At 40.9% G+C, this 26,546-nt stretch overlaps 1 protein-coding gene across 1 annotated transcript in view; it reads right to left on the bottom strand.

Moving 5' to 3' along the window:
* LOC109928667 (signal peptide, CUB and EGF-like domain-containing protein 2) overlaps nt 1-26,546 on the bottom strand; it is a 157,906-nt gene that overhangs the window by 47,870 nt on the left and 83,490 nt on the right. The window contains exons 11-17 of the mRNA XM_048607317.1: nt 23,323-23,445; nt 22,660-22,776; nt 19,189-19,263; nt 17,734-17,754; nt 11,333-11,428; nt 9,957-10,124; nt 9,271-9,474 (exon numbers count right to left, since the gene is read on the bottom strand). Coding sequence (XP_048463274.1) covers nt 9,271-9,474; nt 9,957-10,124; nt 11,333-11,428; nt 17,734-17,754; nt 19,189-19,263; nt 22,660-22,776; nt 23,323-23,445 — 804 coding nt within the window. The remainder of the gene's footprint in view (nt 1-9,270; nt 9,475-9,956; nt 10,125-11,332; nt 11,429-17,733; nt 17,755-19,188; nt 19,264-22,659; nt 22,777-23,322; nt 23,446-26,546) is intronic.

The following is a 26,546-nucleotide window of genomic DNA, read 5'->3' as shown; positions in this document are numbered from 1 at the left end:
GTCCCCTCAATTATGACCCCACCCCTGATCACCAAACTATCATCTCCCAGACCATCAATAACCTCATCACCTCAGGAGATCTCCAATCCGCAGCCTCCAACCCAATAGTTCCCAAACCCACACCACCTTTTTCTATCTCCTACCCAAAATCCACAAACCTGACTCCCCCGGTCGTGCATGGTCTCTGCCTGCGCCTGCCCCGCTGAACGCATCTCCTCCTTCCTTGACTCCATTCTTTCCTCTCTGGACCAGGAACTCCCCACGTTCTTTCGGCACTCAACCCACACCCTCCACCTGCTCCAAGACTTGCAATTGCCCAGCTCCCAACACCTCATCTTCACAATGGACAATCTTCACAATCTGTATCCTTCATGAGGAGGGCCTAAATGCCCTCCCATAGGACCAACCAATCCCCTGCCATCGACACTCTCATTCGCTTGATGGAATTAATCCTCTGCATCTGCTTCCAGGATGAAGCGTTCCACTCCCAGACATCCCAGATGTCCTCCTAATTCAAGGACCGTAATTTCTCCCTCTCCCGTGATTCATAATGTCCTCAATTGCATCTCCTGCATTTCCCACACTTCTACCCTCAAAACCCCTCCCCCAACAACAATAAGGGAAGAGTCCCCCAGTCCTCACATACCACCCCACCAATCTCCAAATCCAAAGCATCATCCTCTACCATTTTTGCCACCTGCAATCAGACTCCACCAATGAAAAGATATTTCCCTCTCCACACCCTATCTGCTTTCACTCACTCTGTGACTCCCTCGTCAGCTGCACACTCTCCACCAACCTTTACACCACCCACTGGCAGCTTTCCCTGCGACCGCAGGAAATGCTACACTTGCCCCTACACCTCCCCTCTCACCTCCATCAAAGGCCCCAAACAACAATCATTCTAAATCCGACAGGGATTCATCTGTACGTCAACTAACCTGGTCAATGGCATCCATTGCTCCCGATGTGGTCTCGTCTATATCGGAGAGACCAAGTGCAAAGTAGGTGACCATTCTGCAGAGCATCTGTGCTCTGTACGCTCCAATCAACACCACTTTTTGGTTGCCAGCAATTTCAACTCTCTCCCACTCCCATGGCAACATGTCCATCGTGGGCCTCCTCCACTGTCAAAATGAGGCCAGATGTAAACTGGAGGAACAACACCTTATTTTGCCTGGGGAGCTTACAGCCCAATGGCCTCAACACAGAGTTCAATTGCTTCAAAATCTCCCCGCCCCCCCCCGTCTCATCCCATGTTATGCCCTCCATCTCATCCCTGCCTCCTTGACCTGACACAACCTGTCCATCTTCCTTCTCACCTATCTGCTCCACCGATCCCACTGACCAATCTCAATAATCCCCTACCTGCATCCCCCTATCACCATCGAACCTACCTTCCTCCAGCCTCAACACCTCCCTCTATTTATTTCTGAGCTCCCTTTCCCCTCCCCAGTCCTGATGAAAGGTCCAGACCTGAAATATCAACTTCCCAGCTCTTCAGATGCTGTCTGACCTGGTGTGCTCCTCTAGCTCCACATTTTATCGATTCTGTCCCCGGAGATAGTAATGCACTGGTAGTAATCCTCCAAGAATCTTTAGATTCAAGAAAAATCTCAGAGGTTTAGAAAACTGCCAATGCCACACACTTATTCAAAAAGGGAGCAAAAAAGGTAGCTATAGGCCAGTTAGCTTAATAAATATCTAATACAGAACACTTGTAAATATTCCATAAAAATCAAATAGAATCAACATGGCTTCATACAGGAGGAATCATGCCTGCCAAATTCATTACAGTTCTTTGAGGAGATATCAAGCAGGATAGATAAAGGTGAATCAGTAGATGTTTTAATATTCAGATTTCCAAAAGACACTCAGTAAGGTGTCACACTGAAGGCTACTCAATAAGAAAAGTGCACGTGGTGTTTGGGGTAGTATATCAGCATGCATAGAAGATTGGCTAACTAACACAAGACAAAGTTGGGATAAAGGGGACATTGTCAGGACAGCAACCGGTGACTAGTGGAGTGCCACAGATATCAATGCTGAGGGCACAATTATTTACAATGGGACTTGGGACTCTGAGATCTGGACTTCTTTTTCTTTTGCTTACCTTTTGGTTCTGTTAAATCTTTTAATTCTGGTTTTTGTAACCAAGTGGGCAACAGTGAATGGCAACTTTGTGCACTTTTCGCTGTACGTATGTATTCCTACACTTAGTGCATGTGACAAATAATTAAATCGAAATCTAAATATTGCGAAGTTTGTGAATGATACAAAAATAAGTGGGAAGGCAAGTAGTGAGGATTACACGATGAGTCCAAAGATTGAGCAAACGGGTGAAAATTGAGAGCTGGAATATAATGTGAGAAAATGTCAGGTTATGCACTTTGGAAGGAAGAATAGAAGAACAGAATATTATTTAAATGGAGAAAGACTGCAGAAATCTTCTTCACAGAGAAATTTGAGGGTTCTTGTGCATGAATTACCAAAGCTAGGTAAATGGGATGTTAGCCTTTATTTCAGGAGACACTTGGTACCTTTCCCTGCAACCACAAGAGTTGCAACACCTACCCCACACCTCCCCTCTCATCTCCATCCAAGGCCCTGAACAATGCTTCCAGATCTGGCAGAGATTCACCTGCACTTCATTCAACCTGATCTACTGCATCCGTTGCTCCCAATATGGTCTCCTCAATATTGGGAAGACCAAACACAGACTCGGGGACCGGTTCGAAGAGCATTTGTCCTCAGCATGCAACAACCAACCCAACTTTCCGGTTGCCATCCATTTTAATTCCCCCTCCAACTCCCCTGACTACATATCCATCCTTACATATCAGAATGTTCTGAGGAAAGGTCACCGGACCAGAAACGTTAACTCTGATTTTTTTCTTCACAGATGCTGCCAGACTTGCTGCATTTCCAGCAACTTCTATTTTTGTTCCAGCTATCATCCTCTCTGCTATCCTTCCCCCAGCCTCACCCCTTCCCTCTATTTATTTCTGTGCTCCCCTCCCCAGTCCTGAAGAAGGGTTTCGGCCCAAAACGTTGACTTACCTGCTCCTCGGATGCTGTCTGACCTCCTGTGCTTTTCCAGCCTCACACCTATCGACACTGGCTTCCAGCATCTGCAGTCCTTATTATCTCATAAAAATAAACAAGTCTTGCTAAAACTATATACGCACTAGTCACGCCACTGTGAAAACTGTGAACTGTTTTTCCTCTAATCTAAGAAAAGATACACTTAAGTTGGAGGCAGTCAAGAGAAGGTTTGTTAGGTTGATTCCAAGTATGGAGGGAATTTTCCTATGAGGACTGGTTGATTAGGTTGGGCTCGTACTCATTGGAATTTAGAAGAAAGAGAACAGACCATATTGAAACATATAAAATTCTTGGAGGGCTTGACAGAGTAGATATGGATAGGTAGTCTTCATTTGTGGGGGAGTTTTGAACATTGTAAGGGGTTTACGACAGACATTAGGAGGTTATTTTTCTCTTGGAAAGTAGTCAATTTGTGATAGCAAGGTGTAGAGCTGGATGAACACAGCAGGCCAAGCAGCATCAGAGGAGCAGGAAAGCTGACATTTCAGGTCTAGACCCTTCTTCAGAAATGTGGAAGCTTCTTACTGCAGAGAGCTGCTGAGGCTGTGCTGCTAAGTATATTCAAGGATGAGATAAAATTTTAATCAATAAGGGAATCAATGGTTAAGGGAATAAGGCAGGAAAGTGGAGTTATGGATAATCAAATCAGTAACAATCTCAATGAATGGCAGAACAAAGTCAATGAAGTGAATGGCCTGCTTCTACTCCTACATCTTAAGAACCAGAATTTTGATGCTTTCTGTAAGAAGATGGAATGTTATTTTAACCCATTCCACATTATAGCAACAGGACAGATCTACAAGTAGAAATCTGAAAACATGCAGGAACAGCACAGCTTGATGACTGCTCATGTATCTTTGTACAAGCCTGAAGTAGAAGCAAACAGGTGGAGTCATGCAACTCAGGTTTCATGATGTGATTTAACACAAAATATCCGAAGTCCCACCCAGTTGCCAACTCACCGAGTAAAACATAGGGCCGGAGTTTGAGACACACACAGACTGGGTTTTATAGAGCGTAGGATCCCCACAGTCCTCTGGCTAAAATGACAGGGCGGAGGGGCGTGGTGGTGGTGGTGGTGGTGGTGGTGGTGGTGGCGACCACCCACAACCCTTTGGTTGCCCAACTACAATTTAACCTTCAGTGCCTTAAAGCAGGATCTCCACCCTTCTCCAAGGAGGAAATCTGCTTTAGAAAGCTGATGGGTGAGCCATAGCTGTATAGTCCCAGCAGCACCAGTCAGAGTGGAACCAATGCCCGTCCACCACACTGAGAACCCTAGGGAATTCTGGGATTCAGGCCTTGATGGATGGAGTGATAATGAGTGCAGGGAGAATGAGGACTGGGTTCTGAATGAGATGGATTAAGAGAGGTGTGGAGATAACATCTGGAAGTATTCCTCCAATGAGCTGAGGGGCCTGCACCATCCCATGCTGCTGAAGCTTCTGGGCTTTGAATTTTGAGCTTAGATGTTCCTGGTTACTGCCTCCTTTCTTTTTAACTACTTCTTTCTTCACTCACCTTATTGCGCACACAGCTCATCAGAGGTGTCATTCTCGCTTCTTTATCGTGGTTGGAGGAACAGAAGTACCAACAGCAACAGCCTTAACAAGCAGGGTGAATAGCCTTTTGGAAGACAACAAGGTAAATGGTTTTTGTAGAAGAACTTTCCCAAATCCCAGGCTCTGTAGACCAAGTGTGAGTACTGGTATGTTGGGTATCTCAGGAACAATATGTGAGAAGGCTGCAGTGGTTAAACTCTGGAACCTCCTGTAACAAGACGTGCTGCCATCTGTGTCAGGTGGTCACGCTTAGCCATACCATTACCACATTTTGTTTTGCGTCAGATTTCTTCCAAGCTGTTCTGAGAGACATTCAGCATCATTTCTCAGTCTGCACTGGTTGTGGCTCTTGGAGGCCAATCATCTCAGTCCCAGGACATCCCCATGCAGAAGCTCCTCAGGATAGTGTCCTAGGCCCAAACATCTTTAGCTGTTCATTGACAAGATCAGAAGTGGGGATATTCACTGATGAATGTAAAATAGCTAGTACCACTTGCAACTCCTCAAATATTGAACCAATTCATGTCCAAATGCAGTCAGATCTGGATAACATTCAGGTTTAGAAGTGAGGCTGGGAGTGCTGTGGCAACAAATCCATCCCATGACTCTTAAGTCTGTTCACCATCTATAAGGCAAAATTCAGGGTTTGATGCAAAATTCTCGACTTGCAGCTCTAACATTAGTCAATAAGCTTGACATCAACCAAGACAAAGCATCCACCACCTTAAATATTTGCTGTCTCTGCCACCAGTGCACAGTGGCAGAGATGAACAACACCGACAAGATACACTGCTGCAACTGACCAAGTTTTCTTCACCAGCACCTTCCAAACCTGTAAAAACCATCACCTAGAACAGGGCTGCCCAAAATAGAGTCAGGAACGATCACATGCTGAAATTTTAGCATTGTGAGTTCAGAGGCAGCAATGATTACCGGATAGTTCTAAACTTCACCCACTCACTCCCCTGCCCCAAACATCCTAGTTCTCAGATCTTTCCCCTTCACCCCACTTTCAGTAGTCACAGGGGGTTCATGCAAATTTCAAGCCTCAAAATAGGGTTAGAATTGAAAAATATTTATGAAGCACTGATCTAGAAGGACAAGGGCAGCAGAAGCCATTACTTGCAAGTTCTCCGAGAACTGTACTGCATTTGTTTATGGTCATTTGGTAAATATCCTGGAACTTCCTAACAGCATCTTGGGTGTACCAGCTGGACTGCAGCAGTTTAAGCTTGAAACTCATGACTGCTTTCTCAAGGACAATAAGGGATCGGCAATGACAGCCAACTTTGCCAGAGACATCAACCAAGGCCTTATTTATGAAGAAAAGTCAATAATGTGGGAATGATGCCCTAAGATTGGGAGCCATACTGAGCTACAATGCATAGTGGCTCATCCCTGATCTGCAGGAGAATATAGGAGATAACTGATGTCTTGAAAGCCACAATTCACATGGCACACCAAAATATAACATATGCTGGAGCTTAAGAGTCTGTGTGGCAGCTATTAGAACTTCTGAAAAGGTTATAAATGTTAATAATATTTGATTTGGTTCTGACAGTCCACTGCCATATCCCTGGAGGCGGTCACTCAGTCTAAGGTAATCTGCACAGTGATGATACCACACAAGCTAGAATTGGACTCCTCTATATTTGTAGTAAAAAGTGTGGAAATTCTCAACAGGTCTTCCAGTATGTTAACTACTTGCTTGTCTGATGCATGCAGATTTTATTTTGCTGTTGGGTTCCTGAAGTCCACATCACTGTCCAGTGCCGCAGAGCTAGGAGACAATTTTATCCTTTGGTGAGCGCCTACCAGGCTCTATCTGCCATCATTACTTGCTCCTGTTTATTCACGCTTGTGGTTTCATTAATCATAGAATAATTACAGGATAGGCATTCAGTCTATCCTGGTTGTCTAAAGAAGAAATTCACCTTGTGCCACTCCCCTGGCATTTTCATATAGCCCTGTATATTCTTCCCTTTCAGATAATAATTTAATTCCCTTCTGAATGCCTCAATTGAATCCACCTCCTAAATACATTGGGCAGTGCCTTCCAGATCTCAATGATTTGCTATGTAAAAATACTTTTCTATGTGTATCCATTGCTTCATTTGCCAATTGGCTTAAATCTGTTCCCTCTCATTCATGACCCTTCCTGAAATAGGGACAGTTTCTCCATATCTATTCTGTCTCGACCTCTGATAATTTGAATACCTCTATCATATCTGCTCTCTTCTCCAAGGAAAGCAGTTCTATTTCTATAATGTGTTTTTATAACTGATGTTCCTCTCCCCAGAATCATTCTCACAAATCTTTTCTGCACTCTCTCTAATGTCATCATAAAGTGAGTGCCCAGAACTAGATGCCATACTTCATTTGAGTTCAGACCAGTGTTTTATGCACATTTAGCATAACTTCCTTGCTTTTGTGTTATTGCCCTATTAATAAAACCTGTCTGCTTTATCACGTGCTCTCTCAACCTATCCTGCCACTTTAATCATCTATGCGCAAACACACACAAATTCCTGTGCTTCTGCACCCCCTTTAGTAGGACACGCTTCATTTTCCATTCTCTCTCTGCATTCTTTCCACATAAATGAATAACTTCACATTTCTAAGTGCAAATCCCTCTACCAATGCTTAACCCATATTGGATATGAATCTTTATGCTGCTGCTTAAGAGTAATGGACAGATTTCTGTTTATTTTTGGAAAGATTCCTATTTTATGTACTTAACAGTCCTTCCGCATGGAAGGACCTAAAGGAAACAGAAAAGAGACAAAAGTTCTGATGGCACTAATGAGCTGGACAGTCACAGATGACAGGCTTCCTAATGCAGGTTAAAGTTGTTAACGTATTTGAATGTATAACTTTTTGAAGCACATAAAGGGGTGCTAGAAATAAACAGACTCCCAGCTTGAATAAGATGCGAGTTTCACCATCTCCAATGTGCATCACTCTTGAACAGCCACTAATTTCTAAACCCTCTCACAGAACTGATTATCTCTGTTTTTTTTGTGCTTGGTGTTGGTGGGTTTTAGGAATCTTCTTTTCACGGCTGGGAAACAGATTAACCTCATCAGCGGCACTGCTTTCTCCATCACAGAATACTGTATCCAATTTATGCGCTTTCCACACATTTGAAACAAACAACCTCCTGGATAAAACTCAAAAGGAGAATGGTGAAGCTGCATTATTATATACTGTAGAAAACCTGAGTACATTAGTTTGCTGCCTGACATCCTTAATTTCCTAAGGAAGTATTAGTAGTGAACAGATTTCATACTTATTGTTATGAATACGACGGAGCGGTACATTAGGAATACTGTGTCATTCAAACTGAAATAAACTATAGTTGAATTTATTCAACATTCATTTTTCTTATTCTGAAATTACTAAGATGAGCATTTTATGAAAATAACACAATCTCTACTTATGGACAGGATATTGTGCAGACGTGTTTAAATATTCCTCCCAAAACAATATCCCTTTTCAAATATTAACATTAAAATTTACAAAAATAAAAGCTATTGTCCAGATCCACTTGTTAAAGAAACAGCAAGGCCAATGGTACTCACCATTTTTAATGTGCAAATTGTACAGGAATGTCGGAGGAGTAACATATGCATGGTTAACATCAATTATCCAAAAACTGTTGTCTGAACTCAGCACTCCGCTATTAGGTACACAAATATGGTAATCTGCCTCACCATTGAAATGCATTGATTGTTGTTGATAGTTACAAATTAAACTTGTTGTTGAATGTATAACATGTTGATTACTGCCAGCCACCCCCCACTTCAAGTGAAAATTAACTATTACATATATGGAGTCTCATTCCTTCAGGTTTTAATTGTTGTTGAATATTCTAAAAGTCATTATCATTTTTCCTTTGTGTCTTTTTTTTATCTTCAACCCATTGCTCTTTCCTTCTTTTTACTCCTTTCTATACTTGAAATGACATTGAATTCACTCACATAGATTTACCCTTTCCACATTTACCCTTGCACTTTTATTTCACAATACTTCAATTTGATTAAGGAGATTAGTAGTTGCTTGCTCTGTCCAATCAGACTCAAACTGGCCTATATCCCTTGTTGTGCAATTATCAGCTTGTGCTTTTAATGCCTTGCCACATAAAAGAATATTAAAACTGTGTGTGCAAGGGCAAGTTGAAACAATCATAAATGTGATATCTTCTGCTACAGCAAACATTGCCCACCAAATGTACAATACAAAGACAACTCTTTTAAATGCAGTTAATAAATATATGCAGTTTGGTGGAAAGGTCCATCTGAATTTTGTATAGAAACACCATATAAACTTCTCATGCACAAATTAAAATTGATTAAAACAACAAATACAAGAAGAAAATAATAGTCAAGAGAACCGTAAATTTGGAACATTGTTTTGTTTTGTGAAAATAGTGATAATTCAGTATTTCAAAAGATTACTTCAGTTGTTTTGTGAATCTTACACTAGGATTTCCTCCTATGTGCTGACGGGCAATGTATTCCTAACCTTTTTAATGAATGGACAAAATATTGTAGCGTAGTAAGCGCAGAAACACAAAAAGTAGGTCTTAATGTGTTTTACCCACCACATCGGTTGTTCTGAAGAACCTGACCAGTTCCACATGGTTCATGTAAATCTACTGCTTTTAGTGCTTTCTTAGCCACTTCATAGTCAGTTCCAGCTACACGCAGGTAGAACTGTTCTCTGTTGATTGATTTCCTCAGTGTTCTAGTTGTTTTTCGAAGCCTTTTCTCAGTCTTCTTTCGTGTGCACCCAAAATCACAGGTTTCTACAAGATAACAACAGAGCCAATCGTACAAATACATGAAATAACGAGTTTACTCAACAGAATCTCTGAAAACTTTGACAGGAAAGCACCAAATCACCACTGACAATATCCACATGCTTCACTTGCATCACCAATTCATTTAAAATACAAGCTAAAAGTATGGTCAATCAACACCATAGAAATCAGTACGCAACATGGAAATGGAGATGTTTCCTTCAGATGTGTGAAGGCAAATTAATGGTCTTCATCTCTTTTTTTCTAAATAATGCACCCAAATAAATAATGCACATAAATCTTTATTTAGCCTGGAAGAATACAAGATCAATTGTCAAATGAAACTCAAGTCTCTTTGGGATCTGCCTCACTCGAATTGAAGGTCACATCTCTTCTAAAAACAGGAGATACTTTTGTTAAGAATAGAGGAAAGAAGAAAGAAATGATAGAAAATATGTAAATTCACCTTCTGAGTTCTTCAAACAAACCTGTCACTTCCTCTGGTTGCATTTCCACCTCAAATACAGCATAAATTATTGACCCTTCATTTGTCATTGCCTTGTGATTCCAATTCTCATGAGTTCTCTTGAAGGAACTGCATTTCACATTTACAAAGTTCAGCTGACAGTTCTTTGCACTTGGAAAATTATGCTTTTCTGTGGGTTGACATAAAGACAAAAGAGCAAGATTAGTAAGAGATTTTAATTCATTAAAGATACTTAAACAGGTAGAAAGGCTTGGAGAAAGTATAAAATTCTGTGATGGATTTCTTTTCTAGAACATTTAAGTACCTATTTTAAAATGCATGGCGATGAGTACATAGCTCTTTAATCATCACTAATTTCAATATCATTTGTTTTAGTTGAACAGTTGTGCCAGACAGGAAAGAGAGTCATATACTAGTTAACCTGGTTTAAGGATTATCATGCATGGTTTTAAAATATATTTTGTTCACAGGATGTGAATTGCTGGCTAGGTCTGCATTTATTACCGATCCAGATATTACTGAATTTAAATTTCACCATATAACATGGTGGGTTTTGAATCCATGATCCTAGAACATTGGTCTGGTGTTCTAGATTGCTAGCCCAGTGACATTACCACAACAGTACCAGCTCCCCTATACTGCAGATACTGACAGTTGCTAGGTTTTGTTCTCAAGAGTGCCATCACCTTCCAGCAACTTACAAAGCAGTCTTTATTCGTGTATGATACTAGACAGTTAATACTGACAAGCGAGCTGCCCTCAGCACATTAGCCAAGCCTGAGCCTGTAATTGCTAATGCCTATACATAGAAGAGATCACAGGGTCAGGACCAGGATCAAAAGCAAAAGCAGCTTTTTGACCCCTCCCCAAGTGAGGGAGCTTGAAGCCAATTTCAGTACCCCAGTTTACCACAAATGAGATCAGCTAATACAGCTTAAATTTGGAACCTTCTTCCTATATGGCTGTCACTGACATGCCAACTGTCACATCAAGAATTGAATGGAAATGTTAATTCTGTTAGTTTTGCTACATATCTGTATAATCTGCAAAGCTAATTTTGTGAAAAATGATTATATTCAGTTTTGGGTGACCCGAGTTTTAGTTTGAGGATGATTAGTGAAGGTAATGATGGAAGACAGTTAACTTTAGTTTGTGATTTAATAGTTGCACACAGCAGAATAACACCACAAGTAATCCAAGTTTCAATTATTTTCCTAATTCTCTTTGTGAAGAACATGTCAGTTTGTTACTTTGATTCTTCCTGCTGGGACAATAGCTGAAATTGTGCAAAAGCAGCAGTAATACTTCAAGCAATTATTTGCTTTTTTAAGTGAGCAGCTTCAAATGCTTGCATTCCTTAGAAATATATCCAAGTACCTGAAGAGACCTGCTTTAGACTGCTGTTAATCTTCTCTTTGCTTCGTCTTAGCTCACATCTTCCTGCATTGATTTTAAAACTTGCTGTAGTCTTTACTATTGGTAGGATTGTAGCATTCAATCCTGAAAAGAAAGAGGCAATATTTCTTCAAAAATTGTTCAAGCATGTACTTGCAGAAATTTTAGTATGCAACAGAACACAACACAGGACCTCCAGATATGCACTGGCCGCAGGGCCAAATGGACAAGGTTTCTGACTTCGGTTTTAATCTAGGTACTATTAGAAGAATGCAGGTTTGAGTCCTGTTGTAATCATCTTCAAGCAATAAATCTGTTTATTGAGGGTACCGTGGTAACACCCCTATCTCTGAGCCAGGAGACCTGGGTTGAAGTCCTACCTGTTCCAGAGGCGTGTAATAACATCTCTGAATGGGTTGATGAGAAAATAGTTTTTTTGTGCACTGAACACCTTTATACTTATAGGACTCATTTTATTCATTGCTTGCTTGCACTGGAAGTTGAAAATTTCATCCTTACTAGCACTAATTCACTGGTGGAATGTTTACCTCCCTTTCTTTCTCTGTTTTTTCTTAATTCCAACCTTTCTTTGTTTTTTTCATTTTCCATGATTTGACATTGAATTAAATATTCTAATTGATATTTCTTGGCTTATAGTTTGCAGGCTACAGCAAGAATCAGTACTTGGATTTCAGCTATTTACAATCTATAATAATGACTGGACTGTACAAAAATTATCCACCTTTTTCTGATGATATAAGGTTTTGGGGAAAAAAGCTGTGTGAAAGAAATTCAATAGGATTGGTTGAGTAGGCAAAAACAAAGCAGGTGAAATACAAAGTGATGAGGTTATCCCCTCTGGTAGGAGCAATAAGAAAAAAGATAATCCTTTTCTATTGGTGACAGAATGGGAAATGTTTACATTTGAAAGATACGAGTGTTCATTGACACGAACCACTGAAGGTCAACAGCCAAAGTTTACAGCTAGCAAATAGAAAGGAATATGGTATATTAGCTTTTCACAGAATCACAGAACTGGTATAGTGCAGGAGAGGGGTGGCACGGTGGCTCAGTGATTAGCACTGCTGCCTCACAGCGCCAGGGACCCAGGTTCGAATCCAACCTCGAGCAACTGTCTGTGTGGAGTTTGCATGTTCTCCCCATGTCGGTGGGCTTCCTCCAGGCGCTCCAGTTTCCTACCACAGTCCAAAGATATGCAGGGTAGGTGGATGGCCATGCCAAATTGCCCATAGTGCCCAAGGATGTTTAGGTTAGGTGGGTTAGACACAGGAAATTAGGGGAATGAGTCTGGGTGGGATGCTCTTCAGAGGGGCAGTGTGGACTCATTGGGCCACATGGTCTGTTTCCACACTGTAGGGATTCTATGTGAGACCATTCAGCCTAATGTGCCACACACTAGCTCTCCAAATGTGCATCTCACTCAATGCCATTGTCTTGCCTTTTCTACATAATTCTTTGTTTCTTCTCAAATGACCATCTATTTCCCTTTTACATCCAGATTTTAGCCACTCGCTGTGTGATTTTTTTCCCTCAAGTCACTTTTTTTATACCTTTTAATTACCTGTACTTTAAATTAGTGCCCTCCCATTCACAATCCAGTTGTGACAGGGAACATTATCTCTCTATTTACTCTGTCAGACCTCTCATGATTTTTGAATAGGACTATCAGATTTCCTATCAATGTTCTCTTGTCCAATAAAATTCCTAACTTCTCCAAATTATCTTCATAACTGAAGTGCTTCATCATTGGAACAATTCTGTACTTTATTTAATACCTTCACATCCTTCCTAAAATGTGATACCCAGAATTGGACGTAATACTACCTCAGTGGCCAAACTAATGTCCTATATAAGTTCAACATGACCTCCTTGCTCTCCTGTATGCTATGTCCCTATTAATAATGCCTGGAATACTGTATGCATTATTAACTGTTTTCCCAACCTGTCCTGCCACCTTTAATAACTTACGCATGTACACAGCCAGGTTCCTTTGTTCTGAGATAGTAGGAACTGCAGATGCTGGAGAATCTGAGACAACAAGGTGCAGAGCTGGATGAACACAGCAGGCCAAGCAGCATCATAGGAGCAGAAAGGCTGATGTTTCTTTTTTGAACAAAGGCATAATACTTGCAATTCATCAGTCATCTGGCACCACACTTTATTCTAAGAAAGACTGAACACCTATTGCCAGTACCTCTGTAATTTTCATTCACACTTCCCTCAGTATCCTTGGATGCATCTCATCTGGTTCCAATGTCTTGTCAAGTTTAAGTACAGTCTATCCAATACCTTGACCATATCAATTTAAACACTTTTCATGATTAAATTTTCTTCTCTTTCACAACGTAATTGTTTTTGGTCCTTAGCTCTCGCGGAATGTATTCTACCCTTGACCCCTCAGGGGTTGCCAAACACAGCCATATTCTCCTTAAAATGCCATCACTTCAACTTCTCATTCTTGCCTATTTTTTCAGAACACCTTGTACCCGGGAATATTTAACACCCAGTCCTGCTCTTTCTTGAATTGTCTCTGTTATGGCCACATCATATTTCCACTTGGCCGTCTGCTCCTGCAACTCACCAATCTTACTTACTACTCTCATGCATTCAACATATATGTACAGTACCATGATTTAGATTTCATTATTTTCTCCTCTACTTTGAATCTACATATTAACATACTATTTGCTATTTTAGTGCTGTCTGTCTTCCCCAATATTTTGCACAAAATATTCCTCTTAATATTATCATCTGGTTCCAACACCCTGCCAATTTAAACCATCCCCAAAAGCATTAGCAAAATACGCCACTAGGAATTCAATTCCTCTATTCATGTGTCCTCTTTTCATGTGCAAACCATCTGTCCTGTACAGATTCCATCTTCTTCGGAGATGGTCCCAGTATCCCAAGATCTTAAAGTCCTCTCTCCTGCATAAACTTTCCAGTCATCCATTTGTCTGCTTTATCCCCCTCTTTATGTACTTATGCATGTGGCACTGGGAATAATCCAAAGAATAAGATCGCTGAAATCCTACTTGCAATTTCTACATAGCTCCCCAGATTCTGACTGCAGCTCCACATCTGCTTTTCCATCTATGTTACTGGGTCCCATTGTGGACCATTACCATTGGCTATTCACCCTCCTCTTTCAAAGTGCTCTGTAACAACTCAGTGATGTCAGTGACTATCACTCACCTCAGTATTCAAACTGAATACTGGTTGATGTGCAAGGTGCATTTGGAGATTCCTATATTGCCTGCCTGTTTATTTTACCTGTTTGAAATCCACCCATTTCCTCTCACACTGTATATGCTTAAGCTACAGAGTGACCACATTATAAATGTGCTACTCCCACAACTATTAGCCTCACGGATGCATCACACAGTAACACAAGATGCTGTTGAAGTTCTAAAGTCCAGACCTTAAGTTGCTGCAACTGATGACACTTGCAACACAAATGGTTAAATGTTGGAAAATGCCCTGGAGTTCCCATGTAGCAAAGAATATACATTCTCGAGTTGAAATAGCTCTGCCATTCTTTATTTATTAGTAAACCTTGCTAATAAGAAACTTTACTAATACTAATAAGCTTTGCAATTATTAATAAAATGTTACCAGTGCTGATAATTCCAAATATTATTTAATACTCTTTGCTAGTTGCAATAAACCCTTATGCACCAAATTACCATGGGAACAAAATTCAGTACTCACGCAATTTATATCTCACATAGGCTTAATCTCCTGAATGTGAGCCCCTTATTGACTGTGCAGTTTGAAAAAACATTTCTGCTACAATAGTTAACACCAACTGAACCAATTTCTTTCAGCTGATTTGCAGCAAACTGCCACCACCAGGCAGCCACTGCTCCCCCACACCCACTGCTGTTTAACTGACACGAAGGTTGTTTGTTCTATGTTAGAGTCTGATTCTTAATCTACATTTAAACCTGATGAAGACATACCAAAATTTATCACATTCACTACTTTGCTTTATCTATGTTTCGCTGAGGCACAGTCTCCTGACTCTGTCTCCTTTTGTCTCCCCTTTTATTGTAATGAATATGGATTATAAAAGCAAACATGTCTTCCTACAATTTTGGAGGGCATTAACAAGATCACACCTGGAATACTATGTGCAATTTCAGTCTCCAGGGAAGGAATTAATTGTCCTTGTGTGACTGCAACAAATGCTCATCAGTCTGATTCCTGAGGTGAGGGGATTGTCCTGTGAGGAGAGATTGGCTAGATGAGGTCTATATTCTTCAATGTTCAAAAGAATTAAAAACAGTTTAATTAAAACATATACACCGTTACAAAGACTTATCAAAGTAGATGCTGAGAAAACATTTCCGTTGGTTAAGAAATCTGCAACAAGTGTTTGTCATTTAAGACTGAGATAAGGAGATATTTCTCCACTAAAAGGGTTGTGAATCTTTCGAATCTCCATTCTGAAGAGCTGCAAATGCTCAGACATTGAGTATATTCAAGGCAAAGGTGAATTCTGAGTCCTATAGGAATTATGGCTGCAGTGATTGTGAGGAGGTCATCCAGGTGATGTCACAGAATATGAGTTCCCTGATTAGACCAGGTTAACAGTCCCAATCAGGGAGCCCTGGCTGACAGATGTAAACAGAAGAATCAAAGGTTATGTTCACTCTTAGGAATCCAGACCAGTGTCAAGTACTATGCACATGTAAATAAAGGGTGACTTGGTCATGGGATACTATCCTCTGTGATGTTATTTCAACAGCAACAAGAGAAAAAATATGCTCCTGAAGAAATTCGCTCACAAAAGTCGTCTTTGAGTTGGGGTAAGCATTTCTGGCATCATGGCGTTATTTGGGAAGCTTGACTCCTTCACTCCTGCTGTTGAAGACTAGGCCCAGTATGTCAAAAGAATATGTTATTTTTTCTGGGCAAATGACATTGGGGCAGATGAAAAGCAATGAGTAATTCTCCTGACAGCTTGTGGACCCACAGGTTTTTCAGTTATTAGGTGCCTTATGACTTCCTGAGGCACTGGATACTAAAACTTTTCAAGAGTTGATGGATTTAGTTAAGGAATATTACAAACCCAAGCAACCTGTAATTCTGAGACACTATTGGCTTTACTTGTCAGTTCAAGAATCAGGCAAATCCATGTTAGATTTTTGATGAGGTTAAGAGGACTGGTGGAGACATGTGACTTTGGTTTAACCGTTAATGAGATGCTGAGAGACTGTTGATAAGAGAGATTAATGATGTAACCGTGCAAAAGCACCCGTTAACATAAGCCCAACTGGACTTCAAACTGGCACTACAATTGGGTTTATCATTAGAAAATGCAGCAAGTGGAGCATGGGAGCTACAGAGCATCCCAATGGAAGTGGGCATCCTTGCCAGGCTGACTGAGCTAGTAGGGGGACACCATTACAGTGTAGGCAATTTCATAGCCTCACTCAGGACATATCCTAAACAGAGGGACTCTTGGTCAGCCCACAGCAAAACCCCAAAACAAAACCAAGCCTTGGCCAAACAGTTAACATTTTCTTCAGGATCTGCCAGAAAGCCATTTGAGTTGCTGCAGTTATGCCAACTCAGGACAGCAATAGTGTCCCACTAAGCCTGAATTGAGTGGGCAAACTCATAGGCCAGTATCCAGGAGAGTGCACACCCTGGAAAGCCCACCTACATCTGGTTTGGAACAGATAAATTGCTTAGCAACATCCAAACGAGAACCAATCAAAATAAACATCTGGTTAAATGGTCATCTGGTTCTAATAGAGGTTGATATTGGTGCAGCTGTGTCAGCGACTGCAGAACCAGTCTTTAACAAAATTCACTCTGGTTTCCAACCCTTAAATTTGCATAAGGCCTTGGCTAGACTGAGAACTTATACTGGGCAACCTTTACAGATTAAGGGGATGACTTTCGTTCTAATCTTGTAAGAGAAGCAGCTGGTTCAGTTACCACTAATTGTAGTAAAAGGCTCAGGCCTAAGCCTGATGGGGTGAAATTGGTTAAGAAAGATTCACCCTTAATTGGCTCAACATTTTTTGATTAGAAAATGACTGCCTCGTTGAAGTCCTGACAAAATACTTGGAAGATTTTCCAGGAAGGTTTAGGGATTATTAAAGGAGCCAGGGCAATCTTGCATGTTGACCAGGAAGCAATTCCATGAATCTGCAATGCCCTCCCAGTGCCATATGCCTTATATGCAAAAGTACTTACAGAAATTAGAAGGCTGGAAAGCAAAGCAATCACTAGACCAATACAGTCTGCAGAATGGGGAGAACCAGTTCTACCAATTGTGAAGCCTGACGGAGGATTTCAAACGAACGGTAAACCACTTCTCGCAGCTGGATAAATACTTAATCCCTTACATGGAGGACTTATAGGCAAAGCTGACAAGCCAGCTTGTCTTTCATGAAGCTGGGCGTGAGCCATGCACAATTGTAATTGCAGTAAGATGAGGATTCCCCGAATTATGCTACAATTAATACCCATAAGGGTTGGTACCAATATATAAGACTGCCATTTGGAGTAGTATCAGTCTGTGCTATTTTTCAGTGGATGAAGGAGAACATTTTTACAGGTCTACCACAGATTGCCATTTATCTGGATGACATATTAATAATACAGAAGACCAATAAAGAACACTTAGAGGACTTGGAGATAGTCCTTAGAAGTTTCTCCCAGGTAGGCATATGCCTTTGAAGGGAAAAATATGTGTTCCAGGCATCCAAGTGGCCCTGTTAGGTCCAATTAGGGAGACCTGGCTGACAGATAAAAACAGGTGTGTCAGACATTCTGACACTCAGAGCTGGCTCTGAGGAAGCTGGACCAGTGTCAAGTACAATGCAAGTGTAAATAAAGGGTGAAGTGGTGATGGAATTCTGACCTCTGTGGAGTTATTTCAGTGGGTATAATATGAGTAGCTGTAGCTGAGGTGCAACAGCAGCCATGATCTTTTTGAATATCAGAGTTTAAAAGGTCAAATGGCCGAATCCAATTTTTGTTTCTTATGCTGTTATATTCCAGGTTTGCAGGTCCCAGATCCTCTATAGAGAGCACTGACCTGTTTCAGGTTTCTAATAATCAAAGTTACTTTGTAAAAATCCACAAAGTTTGCGGGCTGCATAGGTGTAATGAATGGCTACAGTTATTGCTTGCTGCTGACCTCAAACTATGAGCCAACAATATTGTGCCTCTCCCTGATCTGTGCTAAATTCTCTAATTTTAAGAAAGGCTTGGAATGGGAAATTAGAAGTTAGTCAGGTTTCTGGCCACTGGAAAACATTCAGATGTTGGTCAATACAGGATAGGGTCATATCTGTTCTTAATGGTCCCAGTCAAAGAACCTGCTGACCCTTGTCACCACTGGAGAACTGCCCCTGGTCTATTGACAGGATGTCTCCTCCATACGTCAATCATGTTTTGGCTCCCATAGGAAAAATTCCAGTCAACCTCAAACCACTGACCTTAATTCCAACAAAACACCATTTGTGTGTTAGTAGCCCTTTCCTTCCACCCACTCTCTTGAACCTATCTTTATGAAAATGGATTGGAGCTAGGAACACATGGGCAGGCACATGGAAGCAACATTACCTGCAAGTTCCCTCCAAGTTACAATGTATCCTGACAAGTAGATGCATCATCATTCTTTCATCTTTGGTGGATCAAAATCCTCAAACCATTTATCTAGCAGCACAGTGATACCCACACAACACTTTTACAATGATATTTTAAATATCATTTTATGTAATTCCAGAATAAGGAATGTCAAAATAGGTCTTCAAAGGAACAAATGATAAATTATAAATTCTTCTTTCACTTACCTGTACAATGCGGAACATCTAAATGCTGACATTGAGAAGACACACCACATCTAAATGTGTAAGAATCTTCAGATTCTGTCAAATTTAACACATTAAGGAAAATTAGTTCAATTGATAAATCTCTCAAGCAACTTCATAACTTACAATCAATAGATAATGCTTGACTTTATATTTATGAATATTTTAAAAATATTGACTAATATCTTAAAAACAATCAGAATATGTTAACATGAAAAATGTAGCATTAACCATGGAGAAATGTCTACTCGATGTCAGTGTAAACAAAAACCAAATTGATAACAAGTACAAAGGCAATGAAAAGAATGAGTTTTGAAATAACTCCAAAGAGGCCGGAACCCCGTCACCAAGTCACCCTTTGTTTACACCTGTAAAGTACTTGACACTGATCCGGTTCACAGTGTCAGGATGTCTGACACTCCTATTGTTATCTGTCAGCCAGGGCTCCCTGATTGGACCAGACTGACAGCACCAGACAGCGAACTCATATTCTATTAGCTCCACCTGGCTGACCCCATTACAATCACTTCATCCCTCCCCCTCTGAGTCAGATGGCATAGACCGGATTTACATGCATTTGGAAAGGCAAAAAATAATTAGAGATAATCAACATGGCTTCGTGTGTGGGAAATCTTGTCTCACTTACTTGATTGAGTAAGTTTTTTGAAGAGGTAACAAAGATGATTGAAGGCAGGGCAGTAGACTTTGTCTATGTGGACTTCAGCAAAGCATTCAACAAGGTTCTGCATGGTAGACTGGTTAGTTAGGTTAGATCAGATGGGATACAGTGGGAGCTAGCCAATTGGATACAAAGTTAGCTGGAAGATATGAAACAAAGGGTGGTGGTAGAGGTTTGCTTTTCAGACTGGAGGCCTGTGAAAAGTGGTGTACCAGAAAAATTGGTGCTGTGTCCAGTGCTTTTCGTCATTTATATAGTTTTCTTCATTTGGATGTGAATATAGGAAGTATGGTTAGTAAGTTTGCTAGATGACACCAAAATAGGTGCTATAGCGGAAAGTGAAGAAGATTATCTCTGAGTACAACGGGATCTCGATCAGATGGGCTAATAAAGCCAAGGATTGGCAGATGGAGTTTAATGTAGCCAAATATGAGGTGTCGTATTTTGGAAAACTAGGGCAGGACTTATACAATTAATGGTAGGGCTCTGGGGAGTGTATCCGAACAAAGAGACCTAGGGGTGCAGGTGCACAGTTCCTTGAAAGTGGAGTCGCAGGTAGACAGGATGGTGAAGAAGGCATTTGGCAGGCTTGCCTTCGTTGGTCAGAACATTGAATACAGGAATAGGGAAATAATGTTGCAGCTGTACAGAATGTTGGTTAGGCCACTTTTAGAATACTGCGTACAATTCTGATCACCTTTCTTTAGGAAGGATGTTGTTAAACTTGACAGGGTGCAGAACAGATTTTACAAAGATGTTGCCAGGACTGGAGGGATGCACAATTGAGAGAGGCTGAATAGACTGGGGCTTTTCTTCCTGGGGCATCGGAAACTAAGGGGTGACCTTATAGAGGTTTATAAAATCATGAGGGGCATGGATAGGGTGAATACCAAGTTCTTTTCCCTAGGGATGGGGAGTCCAAAACGAGAGGGAACAGATTTAAGGTGAGAGGAGAATGATTTAAAAAGGACCTGTGGGGTAACATTTTTACCGAGGTTGGTGTGTACATGGAACAAGCCGCCAGAGGAAGTGGTGGAGGCAGATGCAATTACTACATTTAAAAGGTATTCGGATGGGTATATGAATAGGAAGGATTTAGAGGGATACGGGCCAAATGCTGGAAAATGATTGGGATGTCTGATTGGCGCAGACAAGTTGGACCCAAGGGTCTGTTTCTGTGCTGTATGACTCTAAATGACATGACTACCAACTTGTCACTTCTGACAATTGGCAAGCTGACAAGTGAAAGAACAGCAAAGAAAAAGCAGAAAGATCTTCAGATGAGTAACAGATTTACTGCATAAAGTCTTCATTGTACAATATTAAAAGGCTATCCACGCGAGATCCAGATCTAACCATTTAAGCTCTCCCTATAGCTTTCATTTGCTGGAACAGAGTTCAGCCATCTGTTTAGCTGCTTGAAAGCTTTGACAGATGTACAATTTTTTGATTGCCTTCAAATGCACTGATGAATTCCATGCTACAAATTGGTTTACACAGCTTGGCTTGGCTGGCTTCCAAAGCACTAAGGAATTCTACACTACAGGTTTGTTTACACATCTGTGTAGAAGAATGGGAGTTTGATGGCTTAGACAGATTTACAAGTGTGTGAAGAGCATATGAATGGTTTCTCAAATGCCCGTTCATCTGATGTTTGTTTATTTGTACAGTTGCATATATAGTGGATAGTGGGTGTCTGGATTGAGGGGTTTAGGAAGGTAAAGGGATCAGGTATGGGGGTGAAATGAGGAGGGGTTAAAGATCAGGTGAAGGGACATGAAAGTTTGTAGGAGGAATTAAGGGATGGGGTGGTGTCAGAGGGAATGGCTTAACACTAAGCAAAAGAACTCGGCCAATGTTTCTGTGAACAAAACCAGGTATTTTAACGTGCTGCCTCAGCCCATGGCTGATTCCAGGCCAGCTCACCTTCCAGGCACTGCTGGTACAGAGGCAGCATCTTGACATCAGGAAAGTCACAATTCCTGATTTCCAATTCCTTGATGAAAATCCAGTCTTTCATGAACCAGCACAATCACAAAGCAAAATAGATTATTTCATTTTCTTTAAAGCAAATGTATTCCTTGCTGGATTTAAGAGTGACAGTCTGGTGCAGGTTTATTAACACAGTAGAAAATGGGTATATTAGAAAAATGAGCACTTTAATAACATTATTCAATCTTCCATCCATGAGTAATCTGATTTAATATCACTAATAATGAATAAAGAAAACTAGATTGAAACATTATTTATGGTAACAAAACTATAAAAAGTAATTAATGGACAAAAGAACATTTAAAACACTTTTGAAAGTTACTGCAATTTGAACAATCTTTCCAAATCAAGCAGTTGACAGCATATCATAAACTTGACTTGAGAGTTTTAAGTTTTTTAAGGCTTTTCCAGGCATTAAGAACCTGGACATAAAAGATAATGGAAAACAAAAATGCTAATTGTTTACAGTATAAGTCATTTACATTTAAAACGCACAATTCTTCTTGCTGGTTCAGCTGATTTTTGCCAATTTTATTGACAGTCCTGAAGAAAAGCTCTAGCCCCTGTCTTTGAATCTTATTATCTCTCCTTGCATGACTATTAATCTAGGATTGTGAAATTTTCAAAGCTGCTTTCTATATTACAATATGGCACTAACTATCCATCTACCCTAGGTAATCAGTTGACCTAGCAATTGAAAAATATTTCTAGAAGGTCAAATATGTTGAACTTAAACTATATTGAATAGTGAAAAAAACCTTGTAACTTATTATAAAACTCACCAGCAGCAAAGTACACATTTGATGGGCAGCTCAAAGAGCACATATCAGCTCCACCTCTTTTACTGCAGTTAAGCAGGGCTTTGGCTGACACTTTAGTTGGTGGGAGCTTCTCTGCTTCTAAAGAGGATAAAAATATGACACACTCATGGAAAAAAATTAATTGCATGGTTATGACAATTCTGATTCAAGACAAACTTAATACTGCATCCAGATTATATGTGAAGTAATATGGTGGCAAAATTCATCCTATTTCAACCATCTTCTGCTGCCCAGTAAAGGAAAGTAAACAAGAAGTAAACTGTAAAGATTATGAAAGTACCATGAACACATCATATAAACAAATCATGAACAAACGGTCCAAAACACATTTCAAAGGGAAAATACCAATGCTAAACAAAGAATAAAACACTCAGAATAATTGTTGAGAAATGAAGATCACAAGGAAATTAGTGAAAAGTATCTCCTGTTCTCCTCTTGCCACAAGGACTGAATGGATAATAAAGATTACATTAAAAATAAGCATGTTCACATGGGTAAAACTAGGGGTCCATGAACTGGAGGAACACACCTGTTTACCCAGCTGTCAACAATCAGGATCTTCCAAACTTAAAGATTTGGCAAATGAAAATGCACAGCAATAATCATCTTCATACAGTTTCTTACCAACACAGTCTTTCTTGTTCCAATGTAGTTTATAGCCAGGGCGACAATGGCACTTGTAACTTCCAACTGAGTTTGTGCATCTGTGCTCACAACCTCCATTGTTTACGCTACACTCGTCAACATCTAAAATTAAAACAATGTACTTTCAGTAGGGGAAGACTATGATTTTACAATGACAAAATTTAGTTGTACTGAATTTTTCTGAAGAAGGGTCCAGACCCGAAACGTCAGCTTTTCTGCTCCTCCGGTGCTGCTTGGCCTGCTGTGTTCATCCAGCTCTATACCTTGTTATCTTAGTTTTACACGTGATCTTTTGATGCTTTTGAGGTGAAAATCACCACATTGCTATCATGGTGAAGCATAAAGGCATATTGTGATCTCAAGTGGAGTGGAGATGGGCTGACCTTCCAAGTTTTCGGGCAAGTGTTATAGTAAATGAGATTCATGGTGCTTCTTTCATCACGGCTCACAGCAAGGGTTCTTATGCAACTTTCTGCTCTTTATTCCTTTAATAATACAAATTGCTCTCAGTGGTGTCCCTTGTATGGAACTGCAAGGTGGAAGTGCTTGCCACTGCCAGGACTTTGCAATGTTCAAGGCACAAGCACCATATTTAAACCGCAGCACCAAAGCACTTCAGAAACTGCCGTTCATACTGATGCTAGTTGGGAGGAGAGCGGTGCTGTATCCAGCTGACTGGCAAAAGGAGGCCACACCAACAAGCCCGGATTGAGATAGTGAACCAGGTCAGGGCAGTGTCCTGGGTAAAATGCAATGCAAAACAGCAGAGAAAGAAGGTTAATAATCTTCTGTGGTCTGCAAGGACAAGTACCACCATCTTCTCTCTGCTATCTCACATTCATAGGGCCACCTTTCACACCAACTCTGCCACTGGACTCTCTTCTCACCAATGCTCATGGACTACAACTCATGATTACATGCATTATGTCCACTCAACTGCTTTTACAAACCCCATCCATCCAAATTACTAACCCTTCCTATTCTTCCACTGCTCTCTTCCAGTGGTCCCCAGCATCACAAATTCCAGTCTTCAATCAATTTGATTCACTCCATGCGATATCAAGAAACAGTTGTACGCACCAGACAGTGCAAAGTCTGTGGGTACCAACAATATTCCGCAATAGTACTGAAGATTTGTGCTCCAGAGCTTGTCACTTCCCTAGCCAAGGACAGTTAAGACACTGGCATCTACCTGACAACGTGAAAAATTGCCAGGTATGTCCTGTACACACAAAGCAGGACAAATCCAACCCATCCAATTACTGCCCTATCAGACTACTCTCAATCATCAGAAAAATGATAGAAGGTGCCATCAACAGTGCTATCTTGCTATCAAGTTGTATCTGCACAGCAATAACCTGCTTAGTGACGCTCAGTTTGGGTTCCACCAGGGCCACTCAGCTCCTGATCTCATTATAGGCTTGGCTCAAACATGAACAAAAGTGTTGAATAATAGAGGTGAGGTGAGAATGACAGCCCTTGACATCAAGGCTACATTCATCAGGAAGCCCTAGCAAAATCGAAATCAATGGGAATCAAAGGGCAAACTCTCTGCTAGTGAGAGTCATACCTAGCACATAGGAAGATGGTTGTGGTTATTGGAGGTCAGTCATCTCAGCTCCAGGATATCTCTGCAGGAGTTCCTCAGGGTAGTATCCTAGGACCAAACATCTTCAGTTCCTTTGTCAATGACCTTCCATCCATAAGATCAGAAGTGGAATGTTCACCAATGTTCAGCAACATTCACTATTTCTCAGATACTGAAGCAGCCCATGTTCAAATGCAACAAGATCTGGACAATATCCAAGCTTGGGCTGACAAGTGGCAAGTAACATTCACACCACATAAATGCCAGGCAATGATATCTCCAATAAAAGACAATCTAACAACCGCCCCTTAACATTCAATGCGTTGGCATCACTGAATCCCCCAATATCAACATCCTGGGGGTTACCACTGACCAGAAGCTCAACTGGACTCACCTATAAATACATTGACTACAACAGCAGGTCAGAGGCTAGGAATATTGCAGCAAGTACTGCACCTCCTGGCTCCCCAACGCCTGCATATCATCTACAAGGCAGAAGTCAGGAGTGTGATGGAATGCTACCCACTTACCTGGATGGGTGCAGTTCCAACAATACTCAAGAAGCTTCACATCATCCAGGATAAAACAGCCCACTTGACTGGCATCACATCCACTCCCTCTACTACTGATGGTCAGGAGCAGTAGTGCTGTCTGCAAGACACACTGCAGAGATTCACCGAAGATCCTCAGTCAGCACCTGTAGACCCACGACAACTTCCATCTAGAAGGCAAGGGCAGCAGACAAATGGGAACACCACTACCTTCAAGTTCCACTCCGGTCCACGTGACACCCTGACTTGGAAATGTGTCACCATCCCTTCACGGTCGCTAGGTTAAAGTCCTGGAATTTTCTCCCTAATGGCACCATGGGTCTACCTACAACACATGGTCTGCAGCAGTTTATAGCATCAGCTCACTACCACCTTCTCAAGGGCAACTAGGATGAGCAATAAATGCTTGTCAGCTGCCATGCCCATATCTGACTGCAGCCAAGGCATTGTACTTTAAAGTGGACAATACTGACACTAAAAGTAATAGGCAAGATTGCGCTAATGCCCAACCTGCACACAGCTTCTACATTTATTCCCACCTCATGAGTGAGAACACTGAAACAGCGATTCCACACTTCTCTGAAAATAAAAGTTCATTCCATCTATCAGCTTTTCAAGGGAGTGCACTGCTATTCAAGGCTAAGAGTTGTACACCCTCCCTTATTGCGTAATAGTCTGCCATGAGAAGTTGGACATACTTGATGTTCAAGCATTTCACAGCAAATTAGCAGTTTACAGGAACTCTGCAACATTGAATGCTAATCAATGATGGAAGGACTCTTCTCAACCAAGTGACTTCACTACACAACAGGGAGATATCATATGCTGAATGAAGACTTAAAACTATCTAACTGTAGCACCATGTGATGTTAGTACACATCTCACAGTTGCCTTTTCCCTGTCATGAGGACCTGTAAAATGTAGATGTTTGAAAACAGGATCACAAATTCAAAACATGCAATCATATGAATAAGAAAACATTGATTCAATGATAACCAGGTCCATATGTCCTTTGCATTTGAGCAGGAGCTGCTTGCTACATATAGCTGCATAACGAAAGGAAG

Source organism: Rhincodon typus, chromosome 17 (genome assembly GCF_021869965.1).
Source record: "Rhincodon typus isolate 14 chromosome 17, sRhiTyp1.1, whole genome shotgun sequence".
Taxonomy (NCBI): domain Eukaryota; kingdom Metazoa; phylum Chordata; class Chondrichthyes; order Orectolobiformes; family Rhincodontidae; genus Rhincodon; species Rhincodon typus.
Note: the sequence above shows the minus strand (reverse complement) of the source record. Positions and strands in the feature narration are given on the sequence as shown.